This window comes from Heterodontus francisci, chromosome 4, assembly GCF_036365525.1.
Source record: "Heterodontus francisci isolate sHetFra1 chromosome 4, sHetFra1.hap1, whole genome shotgun sequence".
NCBI lineage: Eukaryota > Metazoa > Chordata > Chondrichthyes > Heterodontiformes > Heterodontidae > Heterodontus > Heterodontus francisci.
In genome coordinates, this window is record NC_090374.1 from 174,376,308 (window position 1) to 174,390,416 (window position 14,109).

General features: G+C 43.7%; 1 protein-coding gene across 1 annotated transcript; it reads right to left on the minus strand.

The window, feature by feature from the left end:
• Positions 1-3,450: 3,450 nt before the first annotated feature.
• Positions 3,451-13,051, minus strand: klf9 (Kruppel like factor 9). Its single transcript, XM_068030587.1, has 2 exons — positions 12,049-13,051; positions 3,451-5,019 (listed from the first exon to the last, which is right to left on the minus strand). The coding sequence occupies exons 1-2, from the start codon at positions 12,497-12,499 to the stop codon at positions 4,766-4,768; spliced, it is 705 nt and encodes a 234-aa protein (XP_067886688.1). The 5' UTR covers positions 12,500-13,051; the 3' UTR covers positions 3,451-4,765.
• Positions 13,052-14,109: the final 1,058 nt, after the last annotated feature.

Genomic DNA, 14,109 nt, shown 5'->3' on the forward strand with positions numbered 1-14,109 from the left:
CTTGAATTGCCCACGCAAAAAAATAAGGTGGTGCATTGCACTTAAGTACAGCAATCTCACGTCCTTCCATGTATTTCAGTGTTGAGTCTCTTAGTGAGGTTGTGTCATGAAGCTTGTGGAGGAGCAGAGCAACTCAGCAACTTCCTGATTTCCACGTTAAACTGTTCATGTGCGTTTGCTGGATGTTTATGTCCAGTTTGCTCCTTAGTAACAGTCAGTACTGAGCCTCACTGCTATTTCTACTGCAAAACCCAGGCCATTAAGTTTACCAATGGGCCGCTTATTTGGGAAGTTCATCTTAATCGATAGACCAATGAGTCCCTTTAAGGCCCACTAAAAACTCCCTGAGCCCTAGGTGTCACACAAGGGAAAGATTTGTTACATAGGGTTTTTAACAAAGCAACAGCGAATACCTGTGAGTCGGTCTGAAGGCTACAGTTAAGTATTTTTCTTTTTTTTTTTAACAGCCTTTTGCACTGTTTAGCATAGGAACAGGAGGAGGCCATTCAGCCCCTCAAGTCTGTTCCACCATTCAATTAGATCATGTCTGATTTTTATTATAAGTCATTTACCCTCCTTGGTTCTGTAATCCCCAATACCCTTTGTCCAACAAAAATCTCTCAATTTCAGTTTTCAAATTTTCCTGACCCCCGTCTTAACAGCTTTTTGGGGGGGAGTTCCATATTTCCACTACCCTTTATGTGAAGAACTACTTCCTAATATTACCCCCGCTTTAATTTTAGCGTTATGATCCATTGTTCTGGGCTCACCTGACTAGAGGAGATAGTTTCTTTCTGTCTCTGTCAGCTCCTTTGTTCACTCTTCATGTCAAGTCCTAGAACGTTTTACAGATCGGTCGGTAAGTGGGAAGGGAGCTTTTCTCAGGATAAAGCCTAGTTCGGTATCACCAGTCTTCGCGAGAAGCAGTTGGTAAAACTGACAGGAGTCAAGAGCAGATACCACACTGGAGCTGACAGGAACTAAAATAATAAAGTTTTACTTACATTAAGTTGATTCTCCACCATCCCTCCCCCACCCCCAAAACGTAATATCTGGTGGGAAATAGGAGAGTGAAGTTAACAGGCTTTTCTCATGTTGATTGAAATCTCTGGTTAGTTTAGATAAGTGCATTCCGCCAAATTAGTGCAACTTTCTTGCATTGTTGCAGAGGATAGCTGCACATGAAACTATAACCGTTTCACTCTGGTTCCTTGTTTAAAAGTATCTAGGAGCAGGACCAGCTCTCTCGACTTTTTGAATGATTGCTGCCCACTGTCCTTTGTTCCCATTTATTATATTGCACAGCTTAACTTCATAATGTTCTATAAAGGCAGTAGCAGTTTTAAAGCAAGGCAGTCGTGTAATGAGAGGTGATTGGCAGGACACATAAATACATAGGTCTTCACACCTAGAAAAATAGGGCAATGGGCCTTTAAATTTTATCCACTATTGTGCTATTGTCTTAATTTAAATGACAAGCTTAGAAGGTGAGTTGTATCTTCAAGGATATCTAAGCAGTTGTTTGTCTACCTGTACTTAATTACCACACTTATTACAAAATAGATCATTTTCAGAGGGCTATCTTCCATAAAGCCAGTAACCAGTGGGAAACATTACACCATATGTGATTTAAAGTGGTGTACAAGCTTCATAGAATATAATTGCCTATATTTAAATTCACCTTTTAAATTGTTTGTAGTTAGCATCACACAGCACAGAAGGAGGCCACGTGGCCCATTCATTCCTGTGCCAGCTCTTTGAAACAGCTATCCAGTTAATCCCACTCCACCCCCGTTTCCCTATAGTTATAGAAATGTTTCCTTTTCAACTGTTTATCCAATTCCCTCTTTAAACTTACTATTGAATCTGCTTCCACCACCCTTTTAGATTAGAACCTTTCTGTGGAACCAGGAAGAGAGGAGGAGCAGGAGTGCTCGCCTCATCCCAACCATCATGATCGGGTCCTAATACCCGCTCTTGAGGCCCTCCTTCCCTCCACCCACCCACCCCAGGACTTGCTTTCGACCTGCTGCCAGCTACGTGAGTAACCCAACATTCGCCCTACAACAGTGACTTCATTTCAAAAAGTAAAAGTATTTCATTATACAAGTCTTTTCTTTTCAAATGTGTAAATTACCTGTAGAGGCCAGATAGGTACTGATTGCTCACCTGTAAAATGTTCATTAGGCCCATTTCATGATGTAGCAGTTCTGGGATTTGCAGGCTGCTCACAAACCAGGGCACAGGAATAGATCCAAAGCCATTTTATATTAAATATTACTTCAACAGTAGGAGACGGCTGTCACTTCTCTATTAAATACAATCTTGATTTTTTACTTTTGCTTGTTCACAATTGGGTTCAGCAACAAGTTGTATTTATACAATGTCTTTAATAGTCAAATGTCCCAAGACACTTCACAGGAGCATTATCAGACAAAATTTGACACCGAGTCACAAGATCTTAGGACAGGCGAACAAAAGCTTGATCTCTACTATGCCCCGCTTTATAAATAATTTTTTTTTAAATTTGTTTCAAGGGATGTGGGTGGCTAGCATTTGTTGCCCATTCCTAATTGCCGTTGAGAAGGTGGTGGTGGGCACCACCTTGAACCGCTGCAGTCCATTTAATGCGGGTACACCCACAGTGCTGTTGGAGAGGGAGTTCCAGGATTTTGGTTGAGTGACAGTGAAGGAATGGCAATATATTTCCAAGCCAGGATGGTGTGTGGCTTCAAGGGGAATTTGCAGATTGTGGTGTTCCCACAGGTTGCTGCCCTTCACCTTCTAGTTGAAAGAGGTCGTGAGTTTGGAAGGTACTGTCGAAGAAGGCATGGTGAGCTGCTGCAGTGCATCTTGTAGCTGGTACGTACTGCTGCCACTGTGCTTTGGTGGCAGGAGTACCATTCAAGTGGCTGCTTTGTCTTGGATGGTGTCAAGCTTCCTGAGTGTTGTTGGAGCCGCACGAATCCAGGCAAGTGGAGAGTATTCCATCACACTCCTAACTTGTGCCTTTTAGATGGTGGACAGGCATTGGGAAAACAGGTGGTGAGTTACTCTGCAGAATTCCCAGCCTCTGACCTGCTCTTGTAGCCACGGTATTTATGGGGCTGGTCCAGTTCAGTTTCTAGCCAATGGTAACACTCATAATGTGATGATGGAGGATTCAGCGAGGGTATTGCTGTTGAATGTCAAAGGAAGTTGGTTAGATTCTCTCCTGTTGGAGACAGTCATTGCCTGTCACTTGCGTGGTGTGATTGTTATTTGCTACTTATGTGTCCAGGTCTTGCTGCGTATGGACACTGACTTCTTCAGTATCTGAGGAGTTGCAAATGGTACTGAACATGTACAATCATCAGCAAACATCCCCACTTCTGACCTCACAATGGAGGGAATGTCATTGATGACGCAGCCGAAGATGGCTAGGCCTAAAACAAAATAGGTAAACCAGCATAAAAGAACAGTGTGATTTTATTGTATGATTGTGATGACCTGCAATGGTAAACAAACAGCTTTTCACTGGACATTTCCTTACAATAATGTTTTTCTATTATAAAAACACAGTACATTTTTCTCCTGCTAAATCTAAAGGATATTGATTTTAGCATAAATAAATTGTGTTCATTTTGAAAGTTCAGAGCTGCACTTTTAGGTTTGAATTTTACTTGCAATTTATATTTTTAGTTAAAAACAAAATTTCAAATGACGAAAAGGTAAAATAATTGCATTTACATGCAATAAAAGGGCCAAATCAGACAATACATACATAGTTAACTTACACATTGACATTTAAAGATGGGTACCGCATATATACCAGGATTCACAAAGATTATAAAGTGTAAATATACTTTTACAGATACTATAGATTAAAAAGAGGTAGATTTTCCAGCATTTGTTTTTCAAAAAGGATTGCAAAGAAAACCTGTAAAACAAAATAACTTTCCAATGCTGTACAATTTTAAATAACTTTCTCCTCTGCGCCTTTCCCCATCTCTCATTGTGGGGTAAATATGTAAAATACATCACCAGCCACAATAAGGCACACTTCAACACGGCCACATCAACCATTATACTCTTCCTCAGAGGGGCATTCTGACAACTCAACCATTTGACTGAGGCCCACTACAGTATTCCATTTGTGAATCTCGCGATTACCCTTTTCCTGGTACAAATTCAAAGGTACATCTCATAGAACTGATGGCAACGAGTGGAATTAGTGCCTGTTTTATAGAGCCCTAACACGGTATCCTAAACACGAGAGTCATCTCCCGGCAATTTTTTAAAATTTGTTTCATGGGATGTGGGTGTTGTTGGCAAAGCCAGCATTTGTCACCCGTCCCTAGTTGCCCTTGAGAAGGTGGTGGCGAGCTGCCTTTTTGGACTGAGTCCGTCCAAATAAAGTGTTCAGAGTAAACCTTCATACCAGCTGAGAGGATAACTGCACAGGAGTAGTAATTATCATGTAGTTCAGGAGACTGCATTGCAAACTGCACCCAGAATTACTAGAAGTGTTGGAAATTTGCTATAGTGCAAGGCTAGTGTGTGTCACAGAGCAAAATAAATTTGGTGGCCAAATACTAATGCTAGCAAGCACAGACCGATGATTTAAAAACTGCTCCTAAATTTAACCAGAGTTTGAAGACCACAGCACTGAAATGCAGAATGCAAACTGCACAACCGTTTAATAGTAGCGGCAAAGGCATGTTGGTGCACTGATGGCACAGCGACTTCAGCAGCCTGCTGATCTTCCTCCCCAAAGACTGGGCTTTTATCTCGCTGCTTCAAGAGCTATGGAGCAGAGGGACCCAATTCTCTTCTGTGGTTTTTGAAGCATGCCGGAATGAAAGCCAGGGTGCCGCCTGGCATGCTTGGTCAAATGGTCGCTCCTCATGAAGCATTTCTCGCACATGGGGCACTTGAACCTTTTCTCTCCAGTGTGGGTTCTGTAATGTCGCGTCAGTTCATCGGAACGGGAAAACTTTTTATTACAACTGGACCATGTGCAAGGAAAGGGCCTTTCTCCTGTAAAGCGCAAAGAAAACATTTTAAAAGAACCATCTCCATATAGGATTTCATTTTCCCACACAATTGCTACGATGTTGTGTACTCTGGATACTTTCTCTGGTTCAAATGCACCAGTCTGAACATCCTTTCAAAGGAGTTGACACATACTCGCCTATAAACCCCCCATTGTGGTCCTAGATAGCCTTGGCTTCTGCATGTGCAACTCTTCAATATATCCAAAGGCAGATCTATTTAACAGCAGTGTGTGAGGCTCTGTTCCAATTATCAAGCTGCTTAACTCAACACTCTGGTGAGCATACAACAGTTATATAGCACCTTTAACATAACAAAACGTCTAAAGGCGCTTCACAGGAGTGTTAATAGACAAAATTTGACACCAAGCCACATAGGAAATATTAGGACAGGTGACCAAAACCTTGTTCAGAGGTAAGTTTTTAACGAGCGTCTTAAAAGAAGAAAGAGGTGGGGAGGTTTAAGTAGGGAATTTCACAGCTTGGGGCCGAGGCAACTGATGGCATGACCGCCAATGGTGCAGCAATTAAAATCAGCGTTGTGCAAGAAGCCAAAACTGGAGCAATGCAGTGTTCTCAAGGGTTGTAGAACTGGATGAGGTTACAGAAATAGGGAGGGGGCAAGGCCATGGAGGGATTTGAACATAGGAACAATAGATATGATATGACTCACTTAGCTTAAATCAATTTAATTTATGTCTGTAATAATAATGTATTTGCTTTTCTGAGCCTTTATATTATGTCTATTATTTTATATGTAATGTCCAATTTATTTCCTACTTCTCGGCCAGAAAAACCTCAGCGTTATAGTATGTAAAATTACCTTCAGGTCATTATTGTCCACACTACCTTTAAGCAGACGATGTAGCATCAGTTTACAGATAAAGTCCAAAATTAATGTTAGTTTTAATCTAAATTAAGCTATATATTACGGAGAACATGAAAGAAAAACAGCACTGCATTTATGTAACTACTTTCACATCCCACCAAACATCTCAAAGTACTTTACAGCCAATTAAGTACTTTTGAAGTGTAGTCACTGTTGTAATGCAGGAAACGCAACAGCCAATTAGCACATGCTCCCACAAACAGCAATGTGATAATGACCAGAGAATCTGCCCTTTTATAATGTTGATTGAGGGATGAATATTGATCAGGACTAAAGGCCTGCTATCCGACTTGAACCCAATGACGTGAAGGGGTCAGGTCGCTCTTCCGGGTCCGGCTTTCAGACTTGGCTCAGGTTGGGCTGCGTCTGGGTCAGACACACACAGCGAGAACTGCTGGTAAGTGTAAAAGTAAAAAACCTACCTGAGCTGGGAGTCCGGCATGTCAATGAGGCAATCTCTGAGTCTGCGCAGTGAGCGACTCTGACATCATCACGCTCTTGCTGCAGGTTCCTGCAGATTGGGAGTCGCAAGGTAGGTAAAGGAAACATTGCGGTGGTCGGGTTGGGCTCAGGAAAAATTGGAGGGACTCGGGCTGGGTGGGGCTCAGGTCATTTCTTTTTCCTTAACCTGGGGAAAACTCCCCTGCTCTTCTTCAAAATAGTGCCACGGGATCTTTTACATCCACCTGAGACAGCAGACGGCACCTCGGTTTAATGCAGGAGTGTCCAACCTTTTCGCATGAGGGGCCACATTACAAGTTCTGTCCTACATAGGGGACCGGTGAGCAAATTTTGGAAGGATAAAGGCATTAGAAATGTATTTTAATATTAATCAAAACAACAAAAAAAGTGCACTTTTGTGGACAAGCTTTAAATGTGAACACTGATTTATTAGTTTACTATGTTGAACACTGATTTAGTGAGATACCTGGCATTGTTTTTGCTTGCAGAGTATTTCAGATAGATGTCCATCTGTCAGGAGTGATTGTGATCTCTCTCTCTGGCTTCTTCCCTCCCCCTGCCTCCCACGGTGCCTGGCTTGCTTCCTCCCGTGTCTGGCCGCTCGCCATCCCGCCAGGCCTAGGCCGCATGTCTCGGGCTCACCCTTTACAACTTCAGTCTCCATCGTGACCCGCTCTGATCTTTAGCCTCCGGGCTACAGCCAATCGCCACGTAGTGCACTCTGGGAGTTGTAGTCCCGGATTATGGGTCCCATAGGGACCAGGGAGCAAGGGGACTATATTTCCCAGCAGGCGTTCACTCACTGACAACAGCAGGGGCCGGTGATTGTCAGAGAAATCTTTGGCGGGCTGGAAGAAATTTCACATCCCTGCCGAGGGCAGAAACCACGCAACAAGGAGGAATGACAGCCAGTACAATTTTCATCCGTGGGCCGGCTTCTGCCCCACGGGCCATAGGTTGGACAACCCTGGTTTAATGTCTCATCAAGAAGGTAGCACCTCTGACATTGCAGCGCTCCCTCAGTACAGCACTGAGAGTGACTGCTTTTGATTTTTGTGCTCAAGCCCCAAATTAGCTATTTAATATAACTTATAATTAATATAATTTACAGTGAGGTACCATAAGGATCAGTGCTTGGGCCCCTGCTATTCACAATCTATATCAATGATTTGGATATGGGGATCAAATGTAATATTTCCAAATTTGCTGATGACACAAAACTAGGTGGGAATCTAAATTGTGAGCAGGGTGCAAAGGGGCTTGGACAGGTGAAGTATACGGACAAGAACATGGCAGATGGAATAATAATGTGAATAAGTGAAGTTATCCATTTTGGTAGAAAAAACAAAGACTGAATATTAAATTTATTTATTTTTATTTAGAGATACAGCACTGAAACAGGCCCTTCGGCCCACCGAGTCTGTGCCGACCAACAGCCACCCATTTATACTAACCCTACAGTAATCCCATATTCCCTACCACCTACCTACACTAGGGGCAATTTACAACGGCCAATTTACCTATCACCTGCAAGTCTTTGGCTGTAGGAGGAAACCCACGCGGTCACAGGGAGAACTTGCAAACTCCACACAGGCAGTACCCAGAATCGAACCCGGGTCTCTGGAGCTGTGAGGCTGCAGTGCTAACCACTGTGCCACCCATAAATGGTGAGAGGTTGGGAAGTGTTGATGTCCAAAGGGACCTGGGTGTCCTTGTCATGAGCCATTAAAAGCTAGCATGCAGGTGCAGCAAGAAATTAGGACAGCAAATGGCATGTTGGCCTTCGTCGCAAGGAGTTTTGAGTACTGTGGTAAAGAAGTCTTGCTGAGACTGCATCTGGAGCATTGTGTACAGTTTTGGTCTCATCTGAGGAAGGATATACTTGCTATAGAGGGAGTGCAACAAAGGTTCACCAAATTAATCCCTTGGATGGCAGGATTGTTTTAGGAGAGATTGCAGAATCCAGGCCTGTATTCTCTAGAGTTTTGAAGAATGCGAGGTAATCTCATTGAAACTTATAAAATTCTTACAGGGTGGATGTAGATAGGATGTTTCCCCTGGCTGGTGAGTCTAGAACCAGGGACGCAGTTTCAGAACAAGGGGTAAACCATTTAAGACTGAGATGAAGAGTAATTTCTTCACTCAGGATGGTGAATCTGTGGGATTCTCCACCAGAGAGGGCTGTGGAAGCTTCATCAATGAGCATGTTCAAGACACAAATCAATAGATATCTGGATAATAAAGGGATATGGGGATAAGGCAGGAAAGTGGGGTTAGAGGTAGATGATCAGCATTATCTAATTGAATGGTGTAGCAGGCTGAATGGCCTACTCCTGCTCCTATGTTCCTATGTGAGTTTAAGCCAGCGGTGAATCTAATGCCTGGAGATACACTTCCTTCTCTCCAGGGATTATTAGGTCAGAGTTTATTGCAATGTCACAACAGTGACTGAAGAAAAAGAATAATTACCTAAACTGACGATCATATTTTTTTCTATTCGTTTCATGGGATGTGGACGTCGTTGGCCAGTCCAGCATTTACTGCCCTTCCCTAATTGCCCATGAGAAGGTGGTGGTGAGCTGCCTTTCTGAACCGATGCAGTCCAAGTGGGGTAGGTACACCCACAGTGCTATAAGAAAGGGAATTCCAGGATTTAGATCCAGCGATAGTGAAGGAACAGCGATATAGTTCCAAGTCAGGATGGCGTTTGGCTTGGAGGGGAACTTGCAGGTGGTGGTGTTCCCACGCATCTGCTGTCCTTGTCCTACTAGGTGGTAGAGGTCGCAGGTTTGGAAGGTACTGCTCGAGTAGCCTTGGTGCGTTGCTGCAGTGCATCTTGTAGATGGTACACACTGCTGCCACTGTACATCAGTGGTGGAGGGAATGAATGTTTGTGGATGGGGTGCCAATCAAGCGGGCTGCTTTGTCTTGGATGGTGTCGAGCTTCTTGAGTGTTGTTGGAGCTGTACCCATAAAGGCAAGTGGAGAGTATTCCATCACACACCTGACTTGTGCCTTGTAGATGGTGGACAGGCTTTGGGGAGTCAGGAGGCGAGTTACTCACTGCAGGAATCCAAGCCTCTGACCTGGTCTTGTAGCCACAATTTATATGGCTACTCCAGTTCAGTTTCTGGTCAATGGTAACCCCCAGGATGTTGATAGTGGGGGATTCAGCGATCATAATGCTGTTGAATGCCAAGGGGAAATGGTTAGATTCTCTCTTGTTGGAGATGGTCATTGCCTGGCACTTGTGTGGCACAAATGTTACTTGCCACTTATCAGCCCAAGCTTGGATATTGTCCAGGTCTTGCTGTATTTCTACACGGACTGCTTCAGTATCTGAAGAGTAGCGAATGGAAATGAACATTGTGCAATCTTCAGCAAACATCCCCACTTCTGACCTTATGATTGAAGGAAGGTCATTGATGAAGCAGCTGAAGATGGTAGGGCCTAGGACACTACCTCCAGTGAAGTCCTGGAGCTGAGATGATTGACCTCCAACAACTACGACCATCTTCCTTTGCGCTAGGTATGACTCTAACCAGCAGAGAGTTTTCCCCCTGATTCCCATTGATTCCAGTTTTGCTAGGGCTCCTTGATGCCATACTCAGTCAAATGCTGCCTTGATGTCAAGGGCAGTCACTCTCACCTCACCTCTGGAGTTCAGCTTTTTTGTCCATGTTTGAACCAAGTTTGTAATGAGGTCAGGAGCTGAGTGGCTCTGGGGGAACTCAAATTGAGCAGGTTATTGCTAAGCAAGGGCCGTTTGATAGCACTGTCAATGACACCTTCCATCACTTTACTGATGATTGAGAGTAGACTGATAGGGTGGAATTGGCCAGGTTGGATTTGTCCTGCTTTTTGTTTACAGGTCATACCTGGGCAATTTTCCACATTGCCAGGTAGATGCCAGTGTTACAACTGTACTGGAACAGCTTGGCTAGGGGCGTGGCAAGTTCTGGAGCACAGATCTACAGTGCTATTGCTGGAATGTTGTCAGGGCCCATAGCCTTTGCAGTATCCAGTGCCTTCAGTCGTTTCTTGATATCACGTGGTGTGAATTGAATTGGCTGAAGACTGGGATCTGTGTTGCTGGGGACTTCAAGAGGAGGCCGAGATGGATCATCCACTCGGCACTTCTGGCTGAAGATTATTGCAAATGCTTCAGCCTTATATTTTGCACTGATGTGCTGGGCTCCCCCATCATTGAGGATGGGAATATTTGTGGAGCCACCTCCTCGTTAGTTGTTAATTGTCCACCACCATTCACGACTAGATGTGGCAGGACTGCAGAGCGTAGATCTGATCCATTTGTTGTGGGATCACTTAGCTCTGTCTATGGCATGCTGCTTACGCTGTTTGGCATGCAAGTAGTCCTGGGTTGTAGTCTCACCAGGTTGACACCTCATTTTGAATGATGTTATCCTTTACATACTAAATTCTGACCCAATCAGCCCTATAACCAATATGGGCATAATGAATTTTGACTATATATGTAAGTTACCATTAAGGGTGGAGTTAGATAAGTACATAACGTAGAAAGGATATGCTGATAGGACGAAATAATAAAGGTTTAGCGGCAGATGTCTGCCACAAAAGTGGGAGTCCCGGGGGGACAGTGGAGCAACCAGTCTCCAGAACCTCCTCTCCCTCCAAATACATTTTTTAATACCCACACTCCCTGCTTTCAGAACAGGTTTTAGTGGCAAAACTATATGACAAACAGGCACCTCTTCCAATCCAAATCAGCAAGTGTGCATATGGTAATTAAGAAAACTTCAGCCATGGTGAAATATAAATGCAATTAACTTGCAAAATAAAATCCTTGGTGTATTTTACTGGTTTTAAATGTACATTTTAAGTTAGCCAGCAACTCAATCACTGCTTTAGAATTATCTTTGTTCTTTGCCACACTAAGTCCAGTAAGTTAATCACAAGAGATCTGAGGGATAACAAATATACGGTCCCAAAAAAAAGTTTCTTAAAGGAAAACAAGATATCCTGCCTCAGATTCCACACTACCCAAACTCTAATTAATATGCACAAATCATTTCCCTGGAGCAATTGTCACAAGCACTTACAGCACATAAGAAACTAGCAGGCTGCGTGAGTGAAATCCGCACCCACATCCGCAATTGGCAGTTTACACCCAGACGCTACCCTGCTCCCTCCCCCCTACAAAAAAACTTAAACTCCAAACAGCCGTATACTTCTCCAATTTAATGTGTAGATAGTGAATTACATTCTAAATTTATCCCTTGCAACCCCTGAACTATATGGAACTATCGTTTTTGAGAGGAAATAATGAGGGTCAGTAACTAGGGATCACAGATTTAAGATAAGCGACAAAGAGCCAGAGGGAGAGGAGGAGAAATGCTTTTGTGCAGTGAGTTTTGATGATCCGCAATGCACTGAAAGGGCGGTGGAAGGAGATTCAATAGCAACTTTCAAAAAGGGGAATTGGTTAAATATTTGAAAAGAAAAAGAATTGCAGGACTATGGGGAAAGAGCAGAGGGAATGAGACGAAGAGCCGGCACAGACATATTGGGCCGAATGGCCTCCTTCTGCGCTGTTTCATTCTATGACTTTTTTTTAGAAAAAGAGAAGTAATCATTTTACTAAAACACAATACTCATTTTAAATGGGAGGGCTATAACACTGACCTGTGTGCGTCCTGAAGTGTGCCTTTAAATGAGAAGACTTCCCGTACACTTTGCCACATCCAGTGTAGGGACATTCATGTCTCTTGCCGGAGAAAGTCTTCCCTTCATCCGTTACGTTGCACTGCAGGAGTCCAAACTCCGCCGCAACTCCGGGCGCAAGATGCGGCTCCAGATGCTGAGCTCTGCCGGTCAAGGTGCAGGCGTCGCCCTCGGAATCGGTGGAGCTCTCGGAGTGGCTGCATCCGAATTGAGAGAGCGGTCTGCACTTGCTGAGATCTGCCAGGATCCTGGCCATGGTGATGAGGGTTCCCCCGTCCTTGCAGCCCTCCCTGGGATCTCTCTCACCCTCTTCAGCCAACTGCTGCACAGGAGACGGGTGCACGATAGGGCGACTGGAGATGGAGACCAAGCATTCGGCGGCCAAATAATCGATATAAGCAACAGCAGACATGGCTCCAAATGCAACCAGTAGTGCAGGTTCCCCGCGGCTTGCTTTTCCTTTAAATGCGACAGCAGACTTTAAGGGAGACAATCTGCTTTTAACATTGATGATCAAACTCAGTCCCTCCTTGCACAGTTTGACAAACACGTGGCGTGCATTAAAATATCAAATCACGTTGCAATGTTTTAAAAATCACACACGGCAAAGCTTCCAGACCTGTTTTTTCTCCGGTTTGTCAGATGAACGAAATTGCAATGTGTCTTTTAAGAATGGAGAATAACAACATTTCTAGAAAATAAAACGACTGAATCTTAACAAACTGGATTTCCTTTCCCCCTTAAACAATAACCAAGAAGGAGATACAAATTAGCTAAGATTGCCCATTAAAAGGCTGCTTATTTTTGTCGGTGCACCGAATTATTATTTTTGCAGGAGAGTGTGATTAATCTCAGATCAGGTTAAGAATTGATACTGTAACAGACTTGGATACCCAGTCGCACCGTGCCCGACCAGCGATCAATTTCGCGATGTTCTTTCACATTGTAACCAACTTTTGGATACCTACCCCGGCCCCGCCCCTTCTGGTAACGTCACAATGGAAGGGCCTCCTGATTGGACGCGCTGGCATTCTATTCACAAGGATTCCAAACACCTGGAGGGCCGCCCCCATTCACATTGACAGGGCAACCTGACCATGGACGTGAAGCAGCTGACTCAAACGCCAAGTCCATGTTCCTTGCAAGTGATATATAACTTCATGCAATCCCTTTTCAGTGCTTGGCTCCAGTATAATCTTAAAGGGTAAATACTCAATTTTTTTTGTTTCGGTTGAAATGTCTTTATCGCCAGCAATGCCTCGAATTTAAAATCCTCATGCTTTGTTTTCAAATTCCCTCCAAGGCTTCCCACCGTTCTGTAACCTCCTGCAGCACTACAACCTCAGAAATCTCTGCGTTCCTGCAACTCTGGCCTCTTGTGCATTGCCAACTTCTGTCACCCCTCCATTGGTGGGCGTGCCTTCATCTGCATGAGCCCCAAGCTCTGGAATTCCCTCCCTAAATCTCTCTGCCTCCATACCTCCCTAAAGACACTCTTTAAAAAGCTACCTCTTCGATCAAGCTTTTGGTCACCTGCCCTAATATCCCCTTATGTGGCTCGGTGTCAAATTTTATCTGATAACACCCCTGTGAAAACCATGAGACATTTTACTATGTAAAAGGCACTATATAAATGCAACAAAAACAAGAAATGCTGGATTCACTCAGCAGGTCTGGCAGCATCTGTGGAAAGAGAAGCAGAGCCAACGTTTCGGGTCAGTGACCCTTCTTCGGAACTGGTAAGATTTTTAAAATCTTTTTTAAAAATCTTACCAGTTCCGAAGAAGGGTCACTGACCCGAAACGTTGGCTCTGCTTCTCTTTCCACAGATGCTGCCAGACCTGCTGAGTGAATCCAGCATTTCTTGTTTTTGTTTCAGATTTCCAGTATCCGCAGTATTTTGCTTTTACTATATAAATGCAATTTGTTGTTGTCTTTGTTGTTTCATAACATAATTATATTTTTTATTAATAGACTCCTAATTCCACCTAATTTAAAGTTTTACTCTAGATATCCAATTGT